This window comes from Scheffersomyces stipitis, chromosome 2 (assembly GCF_000209165.1).
Source record: "Scheffersomyces stipitis CBS 6054 chromosome 2, complete sequence".
Classification (NCBI taxonomy): Eukaryota; Fungi; Ascomycota; class Pichiomycetes; order Serinales; family Debaryomycetaceae; genus Scheffersomyces; species Scheffersomyces stipitis.
The window spans coordinates 1,449,764-1,474,504 of NC_009042.1; the positions used below are offsets into that span (position 1 = coordinate 1,449,764).

At 41.5% G+C, this 24,741-nt stretch overlaps 12 protein-coding genes across 12 annotated transcripts; 2 read left to right on the top strand and 10 right to left on the bottom strand. All coding sequences in view use genetic code 12, as the record gives it.

Annotated features, from left to right (window-relative positions):
- Positions 1-156: 156 nt before the first annotated feature.
- PICST_42172 (predicted protein) lies at positions 157-1,782 on the bottom strand (the record flags this gene model as incomplete). The annotated part of the gene is made up of 2 exons (XM_001383008.1): positions 157-967; positions 1,007-1,782. Coding segments are annotated over 2 exons (1,587 nt in total), but the record flags the coding sequence as incomplete, so codon positions are not given.
- Positions 1,783-2,788: 1,006 nt separating this feature from the next.
- On the bottom strand, positions 2,789-3,457 carry PICST_55534 (predicted protein; the record flags this gene model as incomplete). Its single annotated transcript, XM_001383009.1, has 1 exon — positions 2,789-3,457. One exon carries the CDS (start codon positions 3,455-3,457, stop codon positions 2,789-2,791), a length of 669 nt encoding a protein of 222 aa, XP_001383046.2.
- Positions 3,458-4,216: 759 nt separating this feature from the next.
- Positions 4,217-4,931, top strand: TFP3 (vacuolar ATPase V0 domain subunit c' (17 kDa); the record flags this gene model as incomplete). The annotated part of the gene is made up of 1 exon (XM_001382464.1): positions 4,217-4,931. One exon carries the CDS (start codon positions 4,217-4,219, stop codon positions 4,706-4,708), a length of 492 nt encoding a protein of 163 aa, XP_001382501.1. The 3' UTR covers positions 4,709-4,931.
- A 24-nt stretch (positions 4,932-4,955) lies between these two features.
- On the bottom strand, positions 4,956-6,506 carry RVB2 (transcriptional regulator; the record flags this gene model as incomplete). The annotated part of the gene is made up of 2 exons (XM_001383010.1): positions 4,956-6,407; positions 6,504-6,506. The coding sequence occupies 2 exons, from the start codon at positions 6,504-6,506 to the stop codon at positions 4,956-4,958; spliced, it is 1,455 nt and encodes a 484-aa protein (XP_001383047.1).
- A 547-nt stretch (positions 6,507-7,053) lies between these two features.
- Positions 7,054-9,210, bottom strand: FAA23 (long-chain fatty acid CoA ligase; the record flags this gene model as incomplete). The annotated part of the gene is made up of 1 exon (XM_001383011.1): positions 7,054-9,210. One exon carries the CDS (start codon positions 9,208-9,210, stop codon positions 7,054-7,056), a length of 2,157 nt encoding a protein of 718 aa, XP_001383048.1.
- Positions 9,211-10,031: 821 nt separating this feature from the next.
- Positions 10,032-10,973, bottom strand: PICST_29900 (predicted protein; the record flags this gene model as incomplete). Its single annotated transcript, XM_001383012.1, has 2 exons — positions 10,032-10,888; positions 10,931-10,973. The coding sequence occupies 2 exons, from the start codon at positions 10,971-10,973 to the stop codon at positions 10,032-10,034; spliced, it is 900 nt and encodes a 299-aa protein (XP_001383049.2).
- Positions 10,974-11,213: 240 nt separating this feature from the next.
- Positions 11,214-12,767, bottom strand: GAP1.8 (general amino acid permease; the record flags this gene model as incomplete). The annotated part of the gene is made up of 1 exon (XM_001383013.1): positions 11,214-12,767. A coding segment is annotated over one exon (1,554 nt), but the record flags the coding sequence as incomplete, so codon positions are not given.
- A 246-nt stretch (positions 12,768-13,013) lies between these two features.
- PFK2 (6-phosphofructokinase beta subunit (Phosphofructokinase 2) (Phosphohexokinase) (6PF-1-K beta subunit) (CaPFK2)) lies at positions 13,014-16,256 on the bottom strand (the record flags this gene model as incomplete). Its single annotated transcript, XM_001383014.1, has 1 exon — positions 13,014-16,256. The coding sequence occupies one exon, from the start codon at positions 15,852-15,854 to the stop codon at positions 13,014-13,016; it is 2,841 nt and encodes a 946-aa protein (XP_001383051.2).
- A 919-nt stretch (positions 16,257-17,175) lies between these two features.
- On the top strand, positions 17,176-18,664 carry TOM40 (translocase of outer mitochondrial membrane). Its single transcript, XM_001382465.1, has one exon. The coding sequence runs from the start codon at positions 17,195-17,197 to the stop codon at positions 18,368-18,370; it is 1,176 nt and encodes a 391-aa protein (XP_001382502.2). The 5' UTR covers positions 17,176-17,194; the 3' UTR covers positions 18,371-18,664.
- Positions 18,665-18,829: 165 nt separating this feature from the next.
- PEA3 (Phosphatidylinositol-4-phosphate 5-kinase and related FYVE finger-containing proteins Signal transduction mechanisms) lies at positions 18,830-21,349 on the bottom strand (the record flags this gene model as incomplete). Its single annotated transcript, XM_001383015.1, has 1 exon — positions 18,830-21,349. One exon carries the CDS (start codon positions 21,347-21,349, stop codon positions 18,830-18,832), a length of 2,520 nt encoding a protein of 839 aa, XP_001383052.2.
- Positions 21,350-22,255: 906 nt separating this feature from the next.
- RBD2 (Rhomboid family proteins Function unknown) lies at positions 22,256-23,104 on the bottom strand (the record flags this gene model as incomplete). The annotated part of the gene is made up of 1 exon (XM_001383016.1): positions 22,256-23,104. The coding sequence occupies one exon, from the start codon at positions 23,102-23,104 to the stop codon at positions 22,256-22,258; it is 849 nt and encodes a 282-aa protein (XP_001383053.2).
- A 761-nt stretch (positions 23,105-23,865) lies between these two features.
- PICST_29906 (predicted protein) lies at positions 23,866-24,306 on the bottom strand (the record flags this gene model as incomplete). The annotated part of the gene is made up of 1 exon (XM_001383017.1): positions 23,866-24,306. The coding sequence occupies one exon, from the start codon at positions 24,304-24,306 to the stop codon at positions 23,866-23,868; it is 441 nt and encodes a 146-aa protein (XP_001383054.2).
- Between the last annotated feature and the right edge of the window lie 435 nt (positions 24,307-24,741).

The window sequence follows — 24,741 nt, forward strand, 5'->3', positions numbered from 1 at the left end:
TAGTTATATTATATATGCTATTTTAGTTTATACAACTGTTGTATTTCGTTGAATTTCTAGTATCTTATAACTTAAATCTACAATGTTTGTCAATGCTAATGTCCATTTTACAGTCCCTATGGATACGTAAAGGAAATAAATAGTTCGAGGTCAACTCTACTCTACATCATTGAACGGTATGGGGTCCACATTACCCAACTTCAAGATGGTATGTGAAGCAAGATTGGCCTTTGTCAATGGAGTGAATTGACTGTCATCGTTGTTTTCTTTGTTACCTTCGTTATCGTCTTTGTCGGGGTCCGAGCTTTCAATATATAGTCTCGTATGCTGTGGTTTATTATAAGAATGAGCCGATCTTGTCGAATGCGAAGGGGGCAAGTCTGCTGTGATGACTTGTGGTTTTATGCCTAGTTTTGACAAAAGAGTGCTGTTTCCAAGCACGTAAGAGGAAGCAGACACCGTTGGATGTCTGTTGCTAACTTGTGGGAGAATAGTGGCGTTGGAATATAATGAGATGTTGGGCAAATGGTTGCTATGACCAAGGAAGTGTTTGGCTGAGTTTGAAACAGCTTCCTTCTTATCCAGAGCATCTGTAGCAGGCGGTGAAGTTTCCTTCTTTGTTTCATTGTCGTTTGTCTCCGATTCTTCTTTTTCTTGTTCCTGGTAATGAGAGACGTCCTCTTCAAAGTTCTTGGCCGAGTTGAATGCTGTCATCAAATAGGGCAATTCATCGCTAATAGACTTAGGAAACAAGCCTGAAGTAGACTGCGAAGAGAACGAGTCTCTCCTGTGTATCAGACTATGGTCATCGCCAGCTTTCGTTATAGAGTGGACTAATGGTGTATTTGTTGGAGTATAGAAAGAGACACCGTCGAAATCCCCATACTCATCGTAATCTTCATCAGAAGCAAAATTACGTGGAGTTCCTCTAGAACTTCCTTGGCTCAGCAGGGTCTGGTGTTTTTGGCTAGGTTGCAAGTGGTGAGGTTCCTTGAGAGTGGTATACTCGTCTGACTTGCTACTGTTACCGTCAGTGTCGTAGCTTCCACCTTGAATAACAAGGTCTTTGATCCGTTCCAATTTGAACGTTTCAAACATCTTCTCCATATCGTTGATTAGAGCCAAACACTCGTACTTGGACTCGTTGTCCTCGTCATCAATAGCCTGGTTCAATTGTTTCAACAAGTTGACAATGAACGACTTATAGCTGATTACAGTTGTGTCCTCGCTACCCTGATCTAACATATCTTCAAGCTCTTTGCCGATTACCATCAATGTAGCTTTCAGATAAGATACCGTGAGTTTATCAACGACTTCATTCTTGAGCTTGATATTCCTTAGTACAAGGGAAGCCAACAACGTTCCACTATCTGAGATATAATCAGCTGCAGACAAAGTCCTTGCTGCCTTTGTGATGTAGTCAATGTCGTTCGATATCTTGTTTACCTTCTTGTTCAACTCCCTGCAAGTAGCCATGACTTTCTCTGCGATGCCAACATTAAAATCTTTCATTTTCAAGTCTTCCATCTCAAAATGGCCATCGCTATTAAAATCAAGAGACAAAAACTCCCAGCTTCTGAATATAAGATTCGTTTTCTCCAACGTCTGGAGTATGCTGAAGGTTGACTGACACAATCGGCTCACCTTACGTTCAGCTATTGGAAATCCTCCTATGAGTCTTATCACCGAGTTGTGTTTTTCTTTATCACGATTGAGATTAGGGTCTCGTACAAGACGAAGAATTGGATCTTCATACACTTCTTGGACTTCTGTCATGGAAAAATGAGTGTACTAATGGTAAAGTTGTATTATGAAAAAAGTTGAAAATTAGTAGCACAGCAAACAAATGCTTAACTACGGAGAATAACCCTTAACTTAAGGGAGAGCTGGCGAAGCAGCTGGATTCGAAATGAATGTCTCTGATGCTATCGTCTATATGTCTATAGTCGGCTCGGGTATTGACGGGCTGACTGTGAATTGGCAGCCGTGATATCCGGGCTGTGGTACAGTTTTACAACCGATCGTATGCGATATCTTACGGCTGAAAAATGCTGTGAAATGCTGTGAAATGCTGTGAAAAATTAGTGAAGATTGCAAATCGAAGAAAAGAAGAAACACGAATTCTTTCTCGATGGATGTTGAAGTTTGTCAAGAAAAGAACTCACGTGCAATAAACGACACTATTCGATTGTATTATAGAGCTTTTGGAAGCCCCCTAGAAAACAATTGGCCAATTTATCAAGTCATTTTCCAAACCAATGATGGGATGATTATATCGAAAATTGTTATCGAATGTTTTTTCGGCTGAGGCATCCTCCTGCAGATGGTAATTGAGACGTGCGTATTTGCGCTATGTGCTGTGTGCAGCGCAAACACCAAAATAGCAGACTGGTTGCAAGATAACCAGAAAGATTTGCTTTATTGATCTTGAAGGGCTGGTGGGCATCCTGAATCTACTTTGAAATGTACAGTTTTGGTTATGTAATATGTCTTGAATATTGAATTAGTATACAATGCGAATTAAATTCATGAGAGTCTTTGCATGGCAGGCTGGCTACAGGCGCCGCTGGTCTGTCAAGTGTCTGTTTGTAACGGATGTGATGAATGTCTCGTAACTGTATGTTAATCTTGATGTTGAGTTTAGATATACCAGTAGATAAATGTCTCATATCATCAATGTTGTTCTGCAAGGTACAACTTATCCGGTAACATTGTCTTGTAGAATGATTTTAGACAGTTTGCGCTTGCCTTGCACAAGTAAGTGTTTTGATCCTTAGTGCTAGTTATATCATATAAGTTCCTTTTGCTGTTGTGAGTATGCCTTTTCCAAAAAATCTATGGTTTCAGTAAGACTATCCAACTCCGCCTTTCTGGACGGTATGGCCCTCTTGAGCTCGTTGAGAATATGGATATGTGATTCGTAGTCCTTGACAAACTCGTCTATATGGGGTAATATTCGCTCTAGTTCTGCTGTACTAGCTTCTTCTTCTGTGTGCGCAGCTTTTTCAAGGTCTTCAAGTATGGCAGAAACTTCTTTGTCTGTATTGGATACCAATTCCAAGTACATTTGCTTAGCCCTTGCTGGAAGCTCACGACGGAGTGTAGTCACTTCGATGGTTTCCTGTTCCACCTTCAACAAGATGTCGCGAAGACGGGCATTTGTTTCTAAATCGAATGGTTCTACGGTTTCACGAGCTTTGAGCGAAAGAATGTCAGACATAGCCGTTTTGGAAGTGCCCATATCGTTCCCATCCACAACAAATCCGGATTTGGCCATGTCAAAAGCTCCCAATAGAAACTCCTCTAGCACACTGGCGACTTTGATTTTGAGGGGATCGTTATTGGAAGTCGGGAGATGGAGATCGAGTTTGGATGTCGTTTTGCTGGCGATCTGGCTGTAGACATATTTCAACTCTTGTTTGGATAGATTAAGTTTCTCGTAGTCAGTCAGATTCATATTGACAAGTGAGAGTGTGATAAACTCGTCAGAACAGTATTGTGTATGGATATGTATACAAGTGTACTCTGTTTGTTTGTAGATTATTCTTTTGTTAGGTAATGTTTACAAAGAAAGTACGAAAATGTCGCGCCAAAGAATACAGTTGAGAGATAAAGTATGCGGGACTGGACTGCGAAAAAAAGTGATTGCGAAAGAATATCTACCAGAGAGTACGTACACATTAATGCTACATGATTCAGGCTGGTTGTCTATTTATATATACAGATATTGATAGGAAGTAATGTGTCATTTGCTAATATATGGAAGTCAAGAAATAGAGAAAAACCGAAAAAAAAGTACTATTTCAACAATATACAAAGTTGAGAATGGCTGCGAATGAATAAGAACATACTAATTTTTCAAAGAAATCTCCCAAATTCAACAATTTCTCTCCAATAAAAATTTGATGAACTACAAGCCAGTTCATAAGGCACATTTTAGAAGTTATGTAGAACTTAAGTTTAGACCTTTGTTAGGTATTATTCCTTTCTTTATCATGATCAGAAGTCTAACATCTTACCACGTGACCGAAATCGCTGTATTACTCCATAACAGCTACAGCTAATAAATTTATCATTCTAATTTAGCACGACATTTATCAATACTCCACGACATTTTCCTCAACACCATTTCATTCTCAACTTCAAGATAACAGACTCTTCAATCTTCCTATCTAATCCAATTGTTATCCCTATTACAACTAAAAGCGCAGATATAATGTCTGGAATAACAGGAGACGCATATGCGCCTGCGTTTGCGCCCTTCCTAGGATTTGCCGGATGCGCTGCTGCCATGGTTTTGTCATGTGCTGGAGCTGCCATCGGAACAGCCAAGTCAGGAGTCGGGATCGCTGGTATCGGGACGTTCAAGCCAGAATTGATCATGAAGTCGTTGATTCCCGTTGTCATGTCGGGTATCTTGTCTGTTTACGGATTGGTAGTAGCAGTATTGATCGCTGGAGGTTTGGCTCCCACAGAGACATATTCTCTTTTCAATGGCATTATGCACTTGGCCTGTGGATTATCAGTAGGATTTGCTTGTTTATCGTCGGGATATGCCATTGGTATAGTCGGAGACGAGGGTGTGAGACAGTTTATGCACCAGCCCAAGTTATTTGTTGGAATCGTGTTGATTTTGATTTTCGCCGAAGTCTTGGGATTGTACGGCATGATCATCGCCTTGATCTTGAACACTAAGGGAAGTGGTTAGAGGAAAAGAGAAACAAGTTCATGATATATTCCGATATCAGTTTGTATTGTCATTTCTTATTAACTTACTTGAATTGTATGTATCATGTCTGATTTCCCATCCTACCTCAATTATCATATTTTGAATACACTTTACTTCATTATATCTACGATGTCACTACATCGCTGATCGCTACTTCTAGTACTTATATATATTTTCAATAAAATACTTCGTCACGTACTGTAACAAAGTCCTAATAATACATCATCTAATCGGTCTCCATCTTGTCTTCATCTACAACAATAGGAGTAGCGCCGTTGCCATTGGCCGAAGACTCATCCTTCTGGCCAATTGTAACATTACCAGAATTGTCGATGAATTGGTTTGGGAACTCTTCCAAGTATTGTACCGATCTGTCAGCATCCAAAAACAACATGTATGCTCTCTTGATATCTGGAAGCTCAACAGAAGTGCTTCTTCTCTTCAATGCAATCTGTTGGGAAACTGAAATCAAGTTAGAGGCGTATCTCAAGCTTGTTTCTTGACCAATCTTGGTCAACAATGCCAAAGCATCAGGGGTCAATTCTACTTCTTCTTCGTTGGCTCTTATGGAAAGAATGGTTCTGATCTCGTCGGCACTGTATGATGAAGTGTGGATGATGATAGATCTGTCCAACAAATCTACAGGTAAGCCATGAGGGGACTTGTAGTTAGTACCACGAGTCCTGGTGATTCCTCGGTTAGTGGCCATGATAACAATGGGTGCAAAGTCGTCCTCCAATGCTCTATTGATGAATGAAAAGCACTCAATATCCAACATGTGAACCTCATCAATGAATAAGACACCAGGCACGATCTCGGCCTTACCTTCTTCCTTCCATTCGGCGACTTTGGTGTTGATTTGGTCACGAACCTCAGAGCGGATCTCACCAGTGTCACCCGAGAACAAGGCAAGGAACCCCTGTTGTCTAGAATTTATAACGTCTATCTCGTGCAACGAAACAGTATGGACAACTTCTTTTCTCTTCTGCAACTCACCTTCGGGACATTGGACAAACTTGGTTTCTGGACCCATAGCATCGTAGTCTCTGGCCCTGGTGAATGATTTACCTAACTTGGTGATTTTACCACTAGCTTTGTCGATGGAAATAACATCTCCAGCCAATACCTTTTCCTTAGTTAAGCCTTCAATCATCTTGTTACCCAACTCATAAATTGTCTCCATATCAGCCGTCTTAATGGTCAACTTTCCCTGCTTGTGACCGCCGGTAATTGATCTGTCGATTTGGATCTCGACGACTTCACCTTCGATTATTTCTGTTTCTTCTTTGATCTTGATACCAATAGATTTACGGAAAGCTTGTATCAATGATTCAGTCTTGGATAATTCTAAAGAAAAGACTTCAGAACCGGCTATTGCTGTAAATGGAACATCTGTACCTAAGCTCTGCGACAAACCCATAGCAATGGCAGTCTTACCAGTAGATGGAGGCCCGGCAATAAGCACAGCACGGCCAGCAATCTTACCAGCCTGAATCATCTTTAAAATCACGCCAGCCGCCTTTCTGGCTTTCAATTGTCCAACCATCCCTTCAGCTGATTCTTTTGGCTTCAAGTTCTCGTCCAAGCCTAGACCCGAAATGTGGGAGTGGGCAGCTATAAGAGATAACCCAGACAAGTCCTTTGTCTGGACTTTGGTTGTGATCGTAGGTGTAGATGCCTATAAATAAAAAGTTAGTAGCCATTCAGAACTCAAAGTCCGCAGAGCATTTCATCATATACTCGTGGTTTCACAAGCATAGATACAAAAACGTACCATTTTTACAGTTGGTTGTTGTTGTTCAGTATAATGCCTTCGGTTTAATATTGTAGAATCAAATATTTCACTTTGCTTTGGTGAAAGCGCGACATACACAAATGTCGCACTCATTGGAAATGTCTCGCAGACGGTTCATATTGGATAAGGATAGCAGTTCAGAATAGTCTCAGATAGAAAGACCCTTTTCTGTGGCTACGTAGTTAAGAATGGAATCTTTCTCAAGTCATTTTACTTGTTTTACAACATAATAGCATCAATCTTAGATTTCTCCAAAATTGGCCATAGAAATTCGTGGATAACTATACGTGAAATACGACTAATTTAGATTAGGAATATTCCACAACAAATAAATGAACAATCAGGGAAGTGTTATATTTTATATTTTATTCAGTAGATATTGAACAGAAAGTCAACTTCAATTTCAGGTTTGTTCTCCGTCCTAGAAAATGCTTTCATATTCCTAAAAAATATTCGCAGCCACTCAGAAAAATCAGAGAACTGTGATTTCGGTATAACTAGAAACATTTTTAATTAAAGATCAACTTACTCACAACTTTCCAATACCAGCCTTGATTAAGGAACCTTCTCTGTACATGGTGGCAATTGGTTCAGAAAAAAACTTCTGCGCAATGGGTCTCTTCAACTTCAAGGTAGGAGTGACAACGTTTCTGTCTACTCTCAATGGCTCAAATTCGATGTAGATGTTGTGCAATTTTTCAAAGCCCTGAAGTTTACTCTCAATTTTACTATTCAAGTATTTCAAGATTTGTGTCTTGACGTCAACACGGTTGCACTGGTCCAAGATCTCCTGAGCAGTCTGCAATTGATCTGGTTTCACATTACACTTATCAACCAAGAACTGAGCAGCCAATTGTTGATCAAGACCAACGACACCAACCAAGTAATGTCTCAAGGAATCTCCATGGGTGTAGCATTGTGTCAAAATAGGATTATTACTCAAGTACAAAGTCTCGATCTTTTCTGGGGTCACGTACTCACCTTGAGCTAACTTGAAGAAGTTCTTGACGCGATCGATGATGTATAATTTACCGTCACTAGCAATCTGAGCTACGTCACCAGTCTTGAACCAACCTTCTTCGTCAAAGGATTTAGCTGTTTCTTCGGCATTCTTGAAGTAGCCAGGAGTGATTTGAGGACCTCTAAGCATAAGTTCACCACGAGGACCATTGTTGTCATTCAAATAGTATCCCATTTCTGGCAATTCTCTTATCTTTAATTCCGTTGTTACACTAATGGATCCCGTAGAACCTGGGTTCTTGTCGTATGGAAGAGAAAAGCAACAACCACCAAAAGTTTCTGTTAACCCATAACCCTGCACCATACCAGTGTTAAGGGAAGCCTTGAAGAATTTTACAGTATCTGCGGAAATAGGAGCCGAACCAGTCAAAAGAAGTTCCATGTTGTCGAATCCCAAGGAGTTCCGCAATTTGGAGAGGAAGAGGTCGTAGACTATATGGCTACATTTATCACCATCTTTCTCGCTTTGAGCCTTTATCTTGTATTCAAAGATCTTGCCGAATACAGCTCTTGTCAAGGCCGATTCAGACTCAATAGTAGCATTTTTCAAACCAGCCTCGATCTTGGTGTATATACGGGGAACGTTCGCCATGTAGGTTGGTTTCCAGACCTTCAAATCCTCAATTAGAGTCAAGGGACCACCACCATATCTTTGGAAGCCAATACAATAACCAAACGTCAAGGCAAATATCGTACCTTGTCTTTCTGAGATATGGGCCAAAGGCAAGAAGCTCAACGTCTTACCTCTCGTGAAATGTGGAAGCTGTGCTAGTAAGGTACTGATACTTGCTGCTGCATTTTTCTGCAACAACATTACTCCCTTGGGATTTGCGCCAGTGGTACCCGAAGTGAAACTGATGGTGGCCAAAGTTTCTGGCGAAGGGGGCAATTCTTCTTGAGGAAACATCTTGCCTAGTTTAAGAACCTGGCTAAACTCAAATATGCTTATTCTATTTTTTCGTGCCAAGGTATGCAAGTAGCTATCCCTGGGCAATAAGGGGTCCATTGATATGATGGTGATGATTTGGCCTAACTTGTCTGGTTGCATTTCCTTCAATGTGATTAACGTCTTGATATGGTTCTTTGACGCGACGATCGCAGGAGAGTCTGTGAGTTCCAAGATGAACTCAGAAGCCTTGGGTCCCAAAGTATCATACAAAGCAGTACTTGTGACAGAGAAAGAAGAACACATGAGATCTGTGAGAACCCATTCCCACCTGTTGACCGAGAATAGAGTCAATATGAACGAGTGGTTGTCCTTATTGAAAAATCTGAAGTTGGTTATATGAGAGTCGATCTTAGCATGCGACTCATACTTTGAAGCATCCTTGTACGGATTGGAGTTCAACAAATACAACAACCCCGACCCGAAATCCTTTTTCATTTGGTTGACCTCAGAGTACGACAAGATGGTGTAGTTGGGATCAGAAACGTTGTTGACATAGTCATGCTTACGATACGCGAAGCAAGGTTGATCGGTATGGTGAGCTACCGAAGCTGTGAAGTAGTCGTGGGAAGTCCTCAAGTTAGCAAATATCGACTCCTTGACACCGTTCGGGAAAGCATTGTTTCTGTAGATAGGACTATAGCCCGGAGTCTCTGTTCCAGGAATGGGTACTGACCTTTTGGTGTAGGCTTCGGGTACTGGCAAAGTCTCCTGCATCATCTCAAATGGCAGTTGACCCGAGACTGGTTCTTGCAAGACAAAACGAGTGTCATCTGGGGCAAATCTGATGTGCTTGGACTCGGTGTAGACAGATGGCAAAGACATACTGAATCAAATATAAAGAAGTTAACGAAGTACAACTAAACGTCCATAATTGTAGATAGGGCCAAACCACGTCAATTATATACTCAAGTGTTTCCTCGGGTCAGCTCCCCTTATCCAACCGACTAATAGGAAAGATTACTCTATCGGCCTACTACATTACCCGAAGCTAACCCACACACTTGCCTATACCCATAGTTCCTAACAAGGAATTTTGCACCCCAACTTTCGGAAAATCCGCGAAAAGTGTGGGGAAGCAGGTTGCGTTTGCTTAACTACTGTATCGCTCGAAGTGTCTGAAGGCTTAGTCTTTTTATCTAACTTGTCCCTCAGGAAGTATATAACGATCGAGGAGGCAACACTTTGATACTGAGACTGAAGAAAGTCATTCTGCTTCTGTAGACTTAGATAGTGGGACAAAAAAGTCACAATCGTAAGAATTATACCAACTTTCATTTACAAAAACAGATAGATCCATTTATCTGCAGAGTTATTATCTAGAAGTGTTTTGAGCTCTGTTTACTAAATATTGAATATCCGAAAATCTGCAACCAAAATGTCAGTTATTTTCTCCGCTTGGTAGAGATTTCGAGGGGACTTGACATGTAGCCTGTCTCGGGTGCTATTTACTCTAAGTACTCGGGTATCTCACAAGCACTTTCAGTACTCTTGCTTTTCGACGTTTGGAACTGTAGCTCCAAGTTCTCGTCTACTTTATTCTATTCTGTTGTATCTAATGGTACTATGCTTTTAAGTTTATCAATGGTGTCTTCGCTCAAAGGGCCATCATCGACATCATCTATCCACAGAATATCGACAGGCTCTGCGGCCTTATAATGGGGAGAGACTACAGCCTTGGTAGGCCAGTTGAAATCGTCCACTTCTACCAATGGACCGGATTCTAGCGAGCTGATAGCCAAACCCAGACAATCCTCGATTATCATCCGGTTGTCAGCAGTCTTACTGACCATTATCACAGATCTTCTTACATTGTGTAGTCTCACTTGATGGCACTGTAGCACCAAAACAACGCGATCCAAGTCATGGACAAAAACCGGTCCATCCACAACGAGTCGGAATACCAGCTTCTCGCCTCCTCGTATGTGAATTGACGATGCTTGTTTACACTGTACTACACTATAAACAGTATTGGTAACTAGTAGATGTCCTCTTCCTGTCTTATCTACTCCCTCTTCTCCTATAGTTGCTTTGACACGAACCTGGTCTCGGTAAACACCCCCCTTTGTTTTGAGCAGATCATCAGTATTGTCTTGGGTATCGTGATCTTGCTTTCTTGTAGTATCTCGTTTCTTGTAGTCAGGGTTCGGAATAGGACTCCCCTCAAATGAAAAACGTTGCGATTCGTCCAACTGAACAATCTTCAATTCCACATACTTGAAAAGCAGTTCAACCGATTCAACTACTCGTTTGCGATCATAGCTGGGAATCTCACCAATAAACTCCTGAACTTCTTTATTAAGTTCGTTCGTCTTTTTCTTCAACTCAACTATGGCTTTGGCATTCTGACACTCGACCACTTGTTTGTAGAGTTCTGTCCTGTTAGTAATTTGCAAACCTTTATATATTCTTGTTTAAAATGGTATTCGAGTATACTTACTCTTACTGCTAGTATAGAAGTCTGCAAGTAGAGCATCCGTCATTTGCTAGGCTGTTCTCTGGCAATTGCAGTATGAAAAGATATACATTGCTCAGTTTTACTAGTGTAAGATTTATATATTTTTTCTTCTTGCTGTAGCGCGATAAGGTACAATCGCAAAAAAGTGCTGCAACTTTCTGTTTCGTTTTTAGTTCTATTTCTCGTTCAGTTCTCGAAGCATCAGGAATAACCCCCCTCTAGGAGATTTAATGCTATATTCTGAGCCTTGTAGGTCTACTTCCTTGAATCTTGCCTGTAGCATGTCGATATCGTCATATCTCACCAAGAACTTCGGAACAACACTCTTACTTCTCACCATAGTAAACACCTTGTGACCAACATACAATATCAATAGGGCCAACCAGGCAACTCCAAACTGTATTCTCTCTTCCAAGCTCGTTCTTTGACAAAAGCAAATATACAACTGCGATAGTCCCACTAGAATACAAAAGGCAACACCGTATATAGAACCAAAAATACCACTTGTAGACTTGAACCGCAATTGGTCCAACCCTATTCTATAGTATTTCAATGCCCTCCTGAATCGGATATGACATACACATATTGTGAAGTATGAAAAAAGAACTGATACTCCCAGTAACGATACTAGCCACAGAAAGATGGTTTGCGCCCCATCGGGGAAGGCGATTGAAATATAGGAAGTAAGCCCAAATGCTAAGACTACCATGTTAGCAAAGATGGGTCGTTTCTTCTTGTCAAGATACTTCAAAAATGAAGGGGCCTGTTTGTTAACTGCAAGAGCACTTAATGTTCTGGAAGTGGCATAAATTGAACTGTTGGCAACAGAGAGGATGGCCACGATGATGATGATATTCATGATGTTGGATGGTACTGGTGAATGAAAGTATTCCAATGCTACAACAAATGGTGAAGAACTTGTACCCCCATGAGAACTGTAAAGATTAGGGTGATTGAATGGAACAACAAGCGTCAATATGAACATAGAGCAAATGTATAGAATAAATATCTTCCAGAATACATTTTTGATAGCTAATGGGATCGCCTTTTCTGGTGGGTCTTTGGATTCCACCGCCAGCATACTGACTAATTCAGTACCAGCAAATCCAAAAAGAGCAGCAATTATACATTGGATTATACCATGAATCCAACCCTGGGAAGAAACCATGCCAGGGTTAGTCCAGTATGTGAAACCCAACGGAGGTCCAAACACACCTACTGCAACCAGTAATTCAACAAGAATGAACAGTACAATGGCTGTGATCTTGATAATCAGGAAAAATACTTCAACATATCCATAGAATTTGACACTCAACATATTTACCACAGCTATCACCAAGATTTGTGTGGTAATGATGGCCCAATTGGGGTAGTACTTGAATACATTTGGCCAATGGGCAAATGTCATCGTGGAAGCTACCAATTCAATGGGAAACAAGCACATCCACTGAAAGCAATAATTCCAAGCCATTGCAAATCCCCAGCTTTCATCAATGAAAGTAGAAGAGTATATGGTGAATCCTCCCTTGATGGGCATGGCAACAGTGAGCTCCCCAAGTGCTTGACACATACAATAAATGAAAATTGAAACGACGATATAGGCTACGAGAATTGGACCCGGGCCACATACCAAACTCTTTGAAGAAGCGACTAGTAACCCCGTGCCTATACACCCTCCAATTGCTATACACTGTAGAGAAAACTTTCCAATTTCAGGACTAAGTTCAGCTTCTCCAGTATCAGCATCAATATCGTGGGTTCTCTTGAAAGAATGGAGAATTTTGGTAAAAAGAGGTCGATTTTTTTCAGGGAGCGGTACAACTTCAGGTTCAACAGGGACATTGAAATCCACCAATCTAATTGGTTCAGCAAGTTCACTATTCAAAGCTGTCATTGAAATGTGTGCAAATAAATTAAGTCATAGACATCAATTTGGCGCTAATAATTAAATGGTTGCGAAAAAATTACTTAGACTAAATTGCGGATGCGAAATAATATGCTTTATACTAAAATCGAAACTTGTAAAGAAAATTCATACATAAGAAAGGAAGGTCATTTGCAATAATTATGAAGGAGGAGGTCTCATTCTGGTTCTTCCCACCAACTGGTCGGCCACGTCTCTGGTTCTTGTCCAGTGGACCTTCTTGGGCATTCTCTTGCCAATTTCAGTTTCGAAATCGTACAACTGTCTGATGGACTTGAATCTCAAGTGCGACGACTTTACACCCAACACAGCAGCAGTGGCAGAGATGCTATTGTCATCGGGCCAGTCAAGGCTAAACTTATACTCAGCTAACTTGTCTACCGAATCTTCAATGAATTGAACTGCTTTGATAGCAAATCTAGCAGCTCTTGTTCTGTCTATAGGAGAAGGCAAACCACCCTGTTGAACATGTCCAGGAATAGCAGTCTTGGTGTCAAACTCGCCGTTACCTTCTTCCTTCATGATATCAGCAAGAACCTGAGTAGTTAACACCTTGGAAGCGTTGCTACTCTTTAAGATCAACTTACCAGACTTGGATAAACCTCTGTCCACAGCAAACGTTTCTTTCAACGACTTGATGTCCAATTCTAGCTGGTCTAATGCAATTCCTTCTTCAGGAACATAAGATGCTTGTGCTCCACTAATCAAAGAGGCATAAGTGGCGATGTAACCGGAATTGCCACCTTGGACTTCAATGATGAAAGCACGATCTCTGGTGGCAGAAGCCGACTGCTTGACCACATCACAGTAGTCCATCAACGAGTTCAAACAAGTATCAGAACCCAAGGAGTACTCGGTACCGGGAACGTTATTGGAAATAGTAGCTGGAATCAACACCATAGGAATTCTAAAAGCTGGATACATGGCTCTTGCCTTTTCCAACTGGTCTAAGGAAACGAATCCTTCGAACCCTCCTACAATCACCAATCCGTCGAATTGGTACTTTTCAAAGTAATGGGCAATCATACCGATATCGGTTTCTTCAGGTGTCTGTCTGTTAGTACCGATTTCCGAGCCACCTACTGAGTTCCACCCTTCGATTTCCAACCATTTCATCAGTCTAACGGACTCGTGTCTGGCTAGACCGGCAAATCCATTGTGGATTGCATACGGAGTGTGGCCTCTAGACATACAGTAAGTTGCAAAGGCATAGACGGCACTGTTCATACCACCAGCTGGAGCTCCTATGTTCAAAATAGCGATACGTTTCCTCTTGTTTACAGGCAACGATGGCTCATTGTGGTTAGCCGAGTTCATAGCCATGAAGTTGGACAAGTGTTCCACAAATTCAGAATCTCTCAAGGACATGGCCCTTTCGAAATCCTTACTCTCAATAGCAGCAGCTACAGACTTGGTGATTTTTACAGCCTCCACTAAGGGCTTTCTGACAATCTTGTTTTCTTCAATGGCTATCAAAGGTGATGGAGTATCTGGTGTTACTTCCAAGACAGCTTTGACAGCTTCAACACCCTGTAATGTAGCCAACATACGATCATAAGCAACAGCGGTACCACCTCTTTGCACATGGCCCAAGGTGGTGACCCTGGTATCCAAACCTAAACGTTCCACCAACACGTCTTTGACCTCGTTAGCTGTTATCGGAATCAAGTCACTTGTGATGGCACCTTCTGCTACAATTACGATGGTCTTTCTCTTGCCTTCGGCTCTATGCTTGCCTACAATGGTGCACATCTGATCTTGCCACCCCTTAGAAGAGGATGGCTTTTCCGGAATCAAGATGTAGTCGGAGCTGGTGGCAATTCCGGCCATAAGGGCCAACCAGCCACAGTGTCTACCCATTACTTCCACTACAAAAGCTCTAGAATGGGAGTTGGCAGTAGCATCGATGTAATCAATAGCCTTGCAAATTCTGTCCAACGACGAGTATGCACCGATGGTGGCATCTGTAGTGGCCATGTCATTATCAATAGAACCAACAGTTCCACAAATGTTCAAGTGCTTGTAAGTATCATACTGCTGAGCAGTTATATCGCCGTTGTCCTTCAACTCTTGAATTAAAGAGGGCCATTCGGCTCTAAACAAATCCGCACCAGTTAAAGAACCATCACCTCCACAGACAATCAAGGCATCGATACCTGCTTCAATGAGATGCTTACAGCCCAATAATCTACCTGGTCTTTCTCTGAACTCCTTACATCTGGCCGTACCGATATTCGTACCACCTTCAGAGAGATAGCCTCTCACGTCATGCCAGGTCATTTCCTTGATATAATCAGGACCACCTCTCACCAATCCTTCGTAGCCTTCCATAATGGCGAATGCCTTACAACCTCTGAAGATAGCAGCTCTAACGACGGCACGAACGTTGGCGTTCATCCCGGGAGCATCACCACCTGAGGTCATGACCGCGATGTTTCTTCTTCTCTTAAATCCTTCGTCTTGCCTGGAGAAATGAGAACTACTAGCAGACATTGCTGCCGATTCCAAACCCTGAGGCTTTAATTTCTCCATAGGGGGAACTAAAGTCATGGGATGAGAAGCAGCATTAAAACCAATGATGTTTCCTAAGGGGTCAATAGTGTAGACTTCGTTTGGAAACAACTCGTTGGGGCTGATTTGAAGAGGTTGCTTAAACGTCTGCAATGTTACAATGACCTGGTTCAAGTTGGCACATTTTATCACTACCGACGACTCCATCGATCTCCAGTCATGGATGTTCAACTGATGGACGAACTTCTGTCTTTTGGCATTAATATCCGCTTCAGAAGGGCCATTCTCATCAATATTTAACTCAATAGTTAGCTTGTTGTCCTTGTTGGCCAAATATATGCAGTTTCCTGTTTCCGAATGGAAAGTCAAGCCAATGATGTTGGTGTAGAAGTTGATGGCATGGTCGAGGAGCTCTTTAGAGGACGCAAAGAGCGAGACACAAGAAGAGCCATTGACCACAGGAACAGTCATATTGTGATTTTATATGATTCGCTGTAACTGATAGAAGAATGATGTCAATTGCTGTTTGATAATTAATGAACAATCAGTAGCAGTCAATCTCCAGTGATACTCTAAAGTGATAGAAAATGATGAACTATAGATGCGGCGACGTTCAGAAATTCACGACTGACAACTAACTTTTCTAAGATATCTCTAGATCTGGATGGTGTTTTTATCACGAAGTTTCCGATGCAATTATCACGATTCCAGAGTTATTTCCGAGTGGTGTGTGTTCTCCAGAACTCCGAGAAATTTCAAGATTCTAACGTGAACAGGAGAAGTACGAGACTGTAATAGCAAAACTTGCTTAACAAACAATCGACGGAATTAAATGCTATGGGAATAGGCTCAAGGTCTAGTCCAATGCCAATTGGATCGAATGCTGTTGTATAAATAGTGAAAATAAAGAATTGTCCAGGAAATCCACCACCTGATGAGGACGATGGTCAACTGAGGTTGATGAATGGATCACGTGTCGGATTAATTAATTGTGCCGATTAGTCTAATCGGGCGAATGTTGTGCGCAGAGATGAGAGATCAGGGCAGATGGAGGATCTGGTAAGATTACGCAAGAGAAACTAGGTGAAAATGGTACTGGCAATGAGAAGATGCAGATATGTTGAAGGTTTCAGGTGTAGCTTACAGTAAAGAATTTGTAGAGAAGTTGGTATCTTCGAATTGCTAAAATCTGGCAAGTATTAACCGAATATTTAAGCCGATTTCCCATAAACCTAGGAAACACAGGCTCCAATAGAGACTATCAAGAAATATTGCTCGACTGGAGTGTTTACGTAAGTTTGAAAGTAGATCTCTAACATTCCACCGAGTTAGAGTATACGAAGAGTAATAGTTGTAGCCAGACAAGCGACGAATCCTGATCTGAAGGAAGATAATGTATAAGCACGAATCAAGTCCCATAGATTCTTAAGAGACTGCCCAATAACTGAGATCAGAGAGTTCGACTAGGATAAGAATCGAGTGCAATTGAGCATGGCAAAATTTTGTAACAGGAGAGCAGCTCATCTCCACCAAGAACTTGGAAAGTCTTCAACAGATAGAGAGACTTCCATGTCTTCATCAATTTTATCTAACTTACTAATCTTCTATTAGTTCTCCTGCCACTGCCTCTACTGAGATACCGTCTCCACATCTTTGCAGTACCACATTTACACCTACACTCAAACTTAACTATGCGCGCTCGGTAACAACCAGACTCGCGAAAATTTTCTGAATTTTCAACGAATCCTATCCACTCAAATCAGCCTTCTCTCTTCATTCCACACCCAATACGCAACTTTTCCTCTTCAGACATGTCTGATTCTGCTCCTGCAACCACCCCCATTGCCTTGGGCGATTTGTCCAAGTTGGCTGTTCCAACTTTGCCTGGTGTCACCGTTTCAGCTCCTAAACCTGCCGGTCTCTGGTCCTCGAACCCAGTTTTCTCCTACTTGAACGATGTCTACATCACAATTAGCGAACACAGAAAGTCTCTTGGCTTGACCAACCCAGGAACCATCGAAAACTTGAACAAGGAAGTTACTCGTGATGTATTTTTGAACCAATACTTCTTTACTGGTTTAAGAGCTGACTTGAATAAGGCCTTCTCCATGTCTCCAGCTTTCCAAACTTCGCACACTTTGTCCATTGGCTCCAACGTCTTGCCTCCCTACGCATTCTCGGCTTTGTTCGCCACCGACGACTACTTTGTCCAAGGAAACATCGACAACGAGATGTCTTTCTCCGGTAGAATCAACTACGGCTGGGACAAGCACAACATTTCTAAGGTTACTTTGCAATTGGCCCACGGCCAACCTTCCATGATCCAGTTGGAACAAGACTACCAGGCTAACGATTTTTCCATCAACTTGAAGACATTGAATCCCTCGTTGTTGTACGGTGGTTTCAGCGGTGTAGCTGTCGGTTCCTTGTTGCAATCCTTGACTTCTAAATTCGCTGTGGGTTTGGAAGCCATGTACTCTAAGCAGGCAGGTCCATCTCCTCCAGAATCGGCTGTATCATATGTAGCTCGTTACAATGCTGGAAACTGGATCGCATCGGCTCAAGTTCAAGCCCAGGGTGCCTTCATTGCTTCATTCTGGAGAAAGGTCTCTGACAAAGTTGAAGCTGGTATAGAATCCCAAATCGCTGCTACTTTCAAACAAGTCACCGATCCTTTGATGGGTACACCTATTGGATTTGAACCTGTTTTCGAGGGCCAGACCACTATTGGTGCCAAGTATGAATACCGTTCTGCCGTTTTCAGAGGTCAATTGGATTCCAACGGTAAGGTCTCTGCCTTCTTGGAAAAGAGAGTTTTGCCTACTGTCTCTTTATTGTTCTCTGGAGAAATTGACCACTCCAAGCAACTGTCGCAGTTGGGTTTGGGCTTGCAATTCGAGGCTGCCGGTAACGAACAGTTGATGTTGATGCAACAGGGCTTGGTTGACGCCAACGGAAACCCTGTGCCAGGTGCTCCACAACCATAAATGCCTAAATCACCATAAAAGCTTAATAGACACAACAATAATCATGATGAATCATATGCTGGATTGAATATGAATCTGGAATATCCAATACTTACCACCCAGGGCTTCTGCTCTCATTCTCACCATGTTCATACTATAACCATGGGTGTTCCAGGGTCGTAGTCCCAGCTTCTCATTATCATTTCAAAATTAATACGTCTATTTGTTTATGATTTTTTAATGATCTTGAATGAGAATCTTATATAAAATGCACAACTTCTTTGTATATATTAATATAAAACTTTACAGCGTATGAATGTTATTACACATGTAGAGAAGAATTGATGCAAAACAATAAGGATGCAATTCTGATAAAGCTTGTAAATACGTTTGAAAAGAGATACTATCCAAATACTACCATGTCTAATGTACATTTTTGATGCGAATACGCTATAAATAGAATAAATAACAATAAATAAATCACCATCCAAACAAGCGAGAAGCAAAGCTGGTACTCTTGGGAATCGGAGTGTTTCTAACTTCCCGCAACCCATTCGTGTTGGCATTGACAGAATTCACCGGTCTTCTGGAACTGATCAATTTGTAGATCTCGGTGGAGTCGAGCTTCAAGTCAACGTTGTTGGAGCTAGTGTTTGCTGAAGTGTTGGCACTGTTTCGAGAAGTTGTTCTTTCACTCTTGATACTGTTGGCGTAGCTACTTCTATGGGAAAGATTGTTTCTACTGGTTGGTGTTGGATGGGTGAAATCTGACCGTACATGTGCAGTGATGGTAGGCAATCTCTGTGACTTGGACGACTTGGTATCATCATCTACAAATTGCTTCGAGTTTCGCTGTGTGATAGTCCTATAGATATTCTTGTAGGTGCTATTCAAATCAACACTTTGAGCACTACTGATACTATAGTTGGATCTGGACTTGGGAATTCTACCAACAGTCTTACTGTAATCAATGTTGGGTTCCATCCAGTTCGATTCTGTGGCATACAATTCACTGCGAGTAGATCTTCTGGAACGAGAAACTTCTGGACGGGTATTCTCCTGATGAATTCTGTTGTATTCACTTAAAGACGTTGTCGGGAAGTCTTCAATATCACCACCACCATGTGACGACTTTTCATCTACATCTATGGGTCCATGGAAGTACGCTCCACGGTTGTAATTGGGCAATTTGGCCAACGAGTTGGATGTCACGGAGTGCTGCCTAGAAGGAGGTCTAGACCTAGTAAAAGTGATGGATTTCGTGGTGTTGATATTTTCCTCGTACTCATCTAGAAGTGAATCCATGGAAGAGTCCGATTTGTGATCGGCCAGTTTCTGATGTGAATGTGCCAAAACATAAGGATTGGAATGGTGCTGTGGCTGTCCACCCAATTGCTTAGGAATTGGTTGGTGTATGTTTGGTTGGGTATATCTTCTACTTTCAGTCTTTTCCGGAACTGTTTTGTTCAATTTTCCGTTGAGGTCCAAACAGGCTATCGACGTAGAAAACGAGTGATTTGAAGTCTTCTTCGATAGTGACCAATCAGGAAAACTCAGCTTCTTAGAAGGACTCATGTTGAAGTCAAGCGATATTTCAGGATATCCATGAGGAGGAGAAATTGGCGCTGAAGGGGGAGATTCTGGAAGAACATTTGATATGCTGGGGAATTGGCATTCTTCAAGAGTAGGAAGAACGGGAGTAGAATTGGAGTTGTTAGCATCCGATTCGTCAATGATAGAAAGACTTTTGAGTTCGTGAGGCTGGTCGTTAATGTTGCTGGGTGGCGAGCTTTCTATGGGATAATGGCCAACGCGTGGAGTTTCCGTTTCCTTCGATTTGAAATACAAGTTTCTGTACTTGACAACTCTTTCGAACGAACTCTCCAACACCTCTATGACATTGGGTTCGTCCGAGTTGATGAAGATTTTCCAGTATCGTTCGGGATTTACAAGAGGAAGAATAAACTGGTTGAAGCCGATTCGTAATAGTTTCTGTTTGGAAAACAACGGGTATATGAAAGATGGTCCGCAAGAAAGGTAGGTGACATCTCCGTTGTGCAATTGAAAGACCTCAAACTCGCCATGTCCCAATAGTCTTCCCGAGGAGGAATTAGAGTTAGACTCGTTGTGCTGCTCGTCTACGACTATAATCTTGGATGATTTGTATTTGAAGAGGGTTACCTTTTCGTCCATATTCAAGTTGGCTCTGACAATAGGCTTGTCTGGACTCTCGTGTATAGCCATGCTTACGGGGCTTCTGTTCAGAGCCTTCAAGTTTTCCTTTGCCTCAGCAATGTACGAGCGCTCGGAAAGAAATTCATCGCTCTTCTTGTATCTCATAATTGCTTGTTTTCTAGGGCTCAAATTGGTAGACTTGGTTGTTTTAATGGTTATAGGGGGATCCAAAGATTTCTGAAATGGAACAATTAAATCGGCTGACTTGGCGTTTTGTTTTATTATATGGTTGTTTGGGAGCAAACGATCGTGCTTTGTAGACTCTTGTATCGTAGAAGGTGAAGAATCATTAGCATTACTTTCAGTATTGATATTTGTTTGGATCAGATCTACACCAACAGCATTTGTTGTAAGTATTGTGTTCGAATTGAGTGTTGTATTAGAATTAGAGGTCTTCGAAGCATTATTCTGAGTTGAGATACTCTTTTCATCGATTTCGTTGTGTTTATCAGCGTTGGCTTCGGATATATTATGGATCTTCTTTTTACCCCGCCGTTTTTTCTTCTTGGATAGTATATTTGGCTTGGGCAAGTTCATGTTATTGGTATTATGTTTGATTGTAGATGTTTGGGATCCGCTCATAGAGCTCTGACTGTTCTGAGTGTCGTGGCTAATATTTTGGTGGACACTGTTGGAGTTGGACTTGTTATTATTATGGTTATTATTGTTAGTGAGATTGAAACTGTTTATATTGTCCTGTGATATAATGGCTGGGGTATGGGTCAGCACCAACTGTTGTGAATGGCTGCTACGTAGAGTGCCCATAGAGAAAGAATCACAGACGAAGATGCTCAGCCAATTGTAGAAGACACAAGACTCGAACCACAAATGTGAAATAGAATATTAGCTGAAAAAATGGTAGAGTTGGGATTTTGCAAGTCAGAAAAAATCGTACATAACAATAACTCATACAGTCCTGGAACTTCGACAACTGTAAGCGACTTTTAGCTGTTCACTATTTGGTGGAATATGGAAATTGGGAAACGAAATCTTCTATACCAATTGCTACGTAGATGTGCTATTGGATAGTACTTAGAGAGATATAAGTATCAACGGTAGAGTGAAGATGTGCCAGCTTTAAGCCTTCTGCTACTCCAGTGCCCGAGATCCGAGCTTCAATTTTTCCGCGTATCTGTGGGGTTGCAGGTCAAAAGGAACTCAATCTCGGGAGGCAGAGAGATAGAAGATATCACCAGCTAGAAATACATAGATATAGAGAGAAGCTGAGACTATACAGTGACCACATACGTTATATATATTTCCCATAGTATACTATATATCTGCTTTAGTGCAAACCTTGTCTTCATTAATCTATACATAGTACTAGTGTACATACTGAAGACTAAAATCATAATGATAAGCAATGCTGGACCAGTCAACAAGATATCTGGCGAGAAAAGTTTCAGAGTGGAATCATGAACATCGAAAGCTACGTCTCTGAATTGTGGTCCATCAAACTAGACAATTCCGACACAGCTTCTTCTGTTCGAATCTCCCATCTCCTTAACTCTTCAGCCCAAATCCTGTCGTAGATCGTAATCCGAACCTGTTCCTATGATAAATGGTCTGCTCCTTGAAAGCAAACACATAGATCTAGCATGTCCAACTATTACATAAAATTATGTTATTATGCTTTTATGTTGTATCTCTTTATGTTCTTATCTCTTACGCTTACGCTCCTAACACATGACCTTCACCATGGAATTCGGATGCGCTGGCACTTGCTTCAGCAACGACAGAAACACTTGATTCAACATCAACAGTGGAGATAGGCGTGTAGCCAGCACTTCTAACATGGGTTGCATCTTCCTCTTTATAGTATACAACGACACCTTGCAAGCACTGAATCAAAGGATCCACCTTCTTTTCGATCCATAAGATCACCTTGGCTGGAGGATACAACACCTTCATGTAGTCCAAGGCCATGAAGTAGCCTGCAAAGAGCCCTGCCAAATGGCCCCAGAATGAGGAGCCAGGCAAGAGGATCATACTGATGAACAAGTAAGCTACTGGAGCGAACAATGTGGGCAACTTGATCTCACTACCTTCTTGTCTGTACAAGACAATATTGGGACGTACAAAATGCTCCTTGTAGGCCAACCAGGCCAAGAACAGGAACACAAGAGCCGATAACCCAATAGCATGGGTGCCTGGGTAGAGCCAGTAGCCTGCAATACAGTACTGCAAGGCTGTAAGCACGGCCAAAAGATTCAAGGTGATTCCAGTGTACACAGTGCCATGAGTCTTTTCAAAAATGGCTAAAGGCTGGAAGAGGGTCAACACATTGAGAAACCAATGGAAGAGTCCAGAATGAAACAAGGGATAGAACGAGACTCGGTTGAGGTCTAATTCTCCAAGGGCTTCAGGATAAAGTGAGAACTTGTGGCTCAAGGCATTTTCCAGCGCGACATCTACGATTAGCAAGATGAACGTGAACAACAGCAAACCGACGGTTAGAGCCGGGTAATCGTGTATGCTGGCCGGGTTCGGCAACCATTTCAAATTGGTCCACAGACTCATGAAGATATCTAGGTCCAGAACTGAGTGAAAGAGTTGATGAATAAAATAGAAAGTTATTGTGTGTTTATCGTACCTAAATTTTTCACCGAAAAAATGTAGGCGAGTCGCGAATTGTATGCGCTGGCTGCGAGAGAAAAAATACACCAATAATATGAAACTAGGCAGAATGTATGATAAGATAGCAAAACTAAATAAATCAAATAGAGTTCCTCATAGAAAACTGAAATGTAGAAGACTACTGAAACGTAGAATACAGTTGAGTAGTAGTTCAATAGACGTGTTTGTAGATATGTTGACTATTTGTTAGTGATCTTAGCTTTGCTACCAACTGATTCTTCTGAGTATTAGTACAAATCTCTGAATCTTTATGTTATCCAGAGTAATGCCAACTATTAACTATGTACAGCGTTGACACGGAATTGATGGTTTCACAACTACCATTTGACTGTCCATCTCAGACGTGGAATCCAAAAACAGAAAGTGTATTTCTATCACCATCTCTTAGTACAGAACACACAACAGAGCAGACTTAACTCAGCAGACGTGTATCTCCAAGACCAAAGGCAGGGTCATGTTCGTCTAGTTCCTAATTTCATACTAGACCCATTGACTTCTGTAGTCAGTGAACTAATTGCGAGGTTAATGTGAAACTCCGATCTTGATAAAATCCATAAAGTGCATGCTTCCAGCATGAGGCATCAGTTTTACTTGTATCTCCAGCTCCACCTCTATTTCTTTCTCTACTGAAATTTCTTATTCTACTAGGATGGGACCACAAAGTTAACTGCATCCTCCCTTTCCCTTTTTTGGACTTGTTCCTTGAAGCGGGACAAGAACTCGTACCTCTTTGCGTTGTTTACTCGCAAGCTCTCGATTTTTGCCTCTCTTGACTTGATCAGCTCATTGATGCCCTCAACTTCCTGAAGATACTGACGAAGAGTCGTCAACTTCAACCGCAAGCTACCGGCGTTGTTATCGAAGTCTTTGGCCAGAATCGTGCCGTTTTGTAAGTCGTGGAGAAGATTGAACAAATCAGGAAGAATCTCCATTTCCCTCATTTTATCTATGGGATCGTCGTCTTCGTCGTCAGCAGCAACAGCACCATCTTCTTGATCAACATCCATCTTTTCAACTTCAGCTTTTGGAGCCACTTCCAAGTTGATTCCGTCGGGAGAGACCGACTTCATTTGCTCATCAGACATCACGAAAAATGGTATAAGAGTTCGTTCAAAGCGTGATGAGTTATCAAATACGAATTGGCCTCGTTAGAATTTTGCAATACGATGATAGAACTCCGTTCTACTATCGAAAGACTTGAAGGTTTGTATCGTCTGATTCAAGAGTCGCAATTCAAAAACTGCACACAAGCTTGGATCTCTACAAACGCAAAGAACAAACGTTTTCCTATTGCTGTATAAATAGATTTATTTAGTTATGGATTGTTTCAGAATTATACGAACTTTCGATTCAAATAAGCAAAACACTCGCCTAGATATACAGCATACGTGCAATTGATATTGGAACTGAACCTCTTCCTGACTCTGTCAATACTCAATCTAACTTTCGTACATTAGTGACATTAAATTCAATATCCACTCTGTACAAGACCACCATTAGACCAACTTCTACTGCAAAAT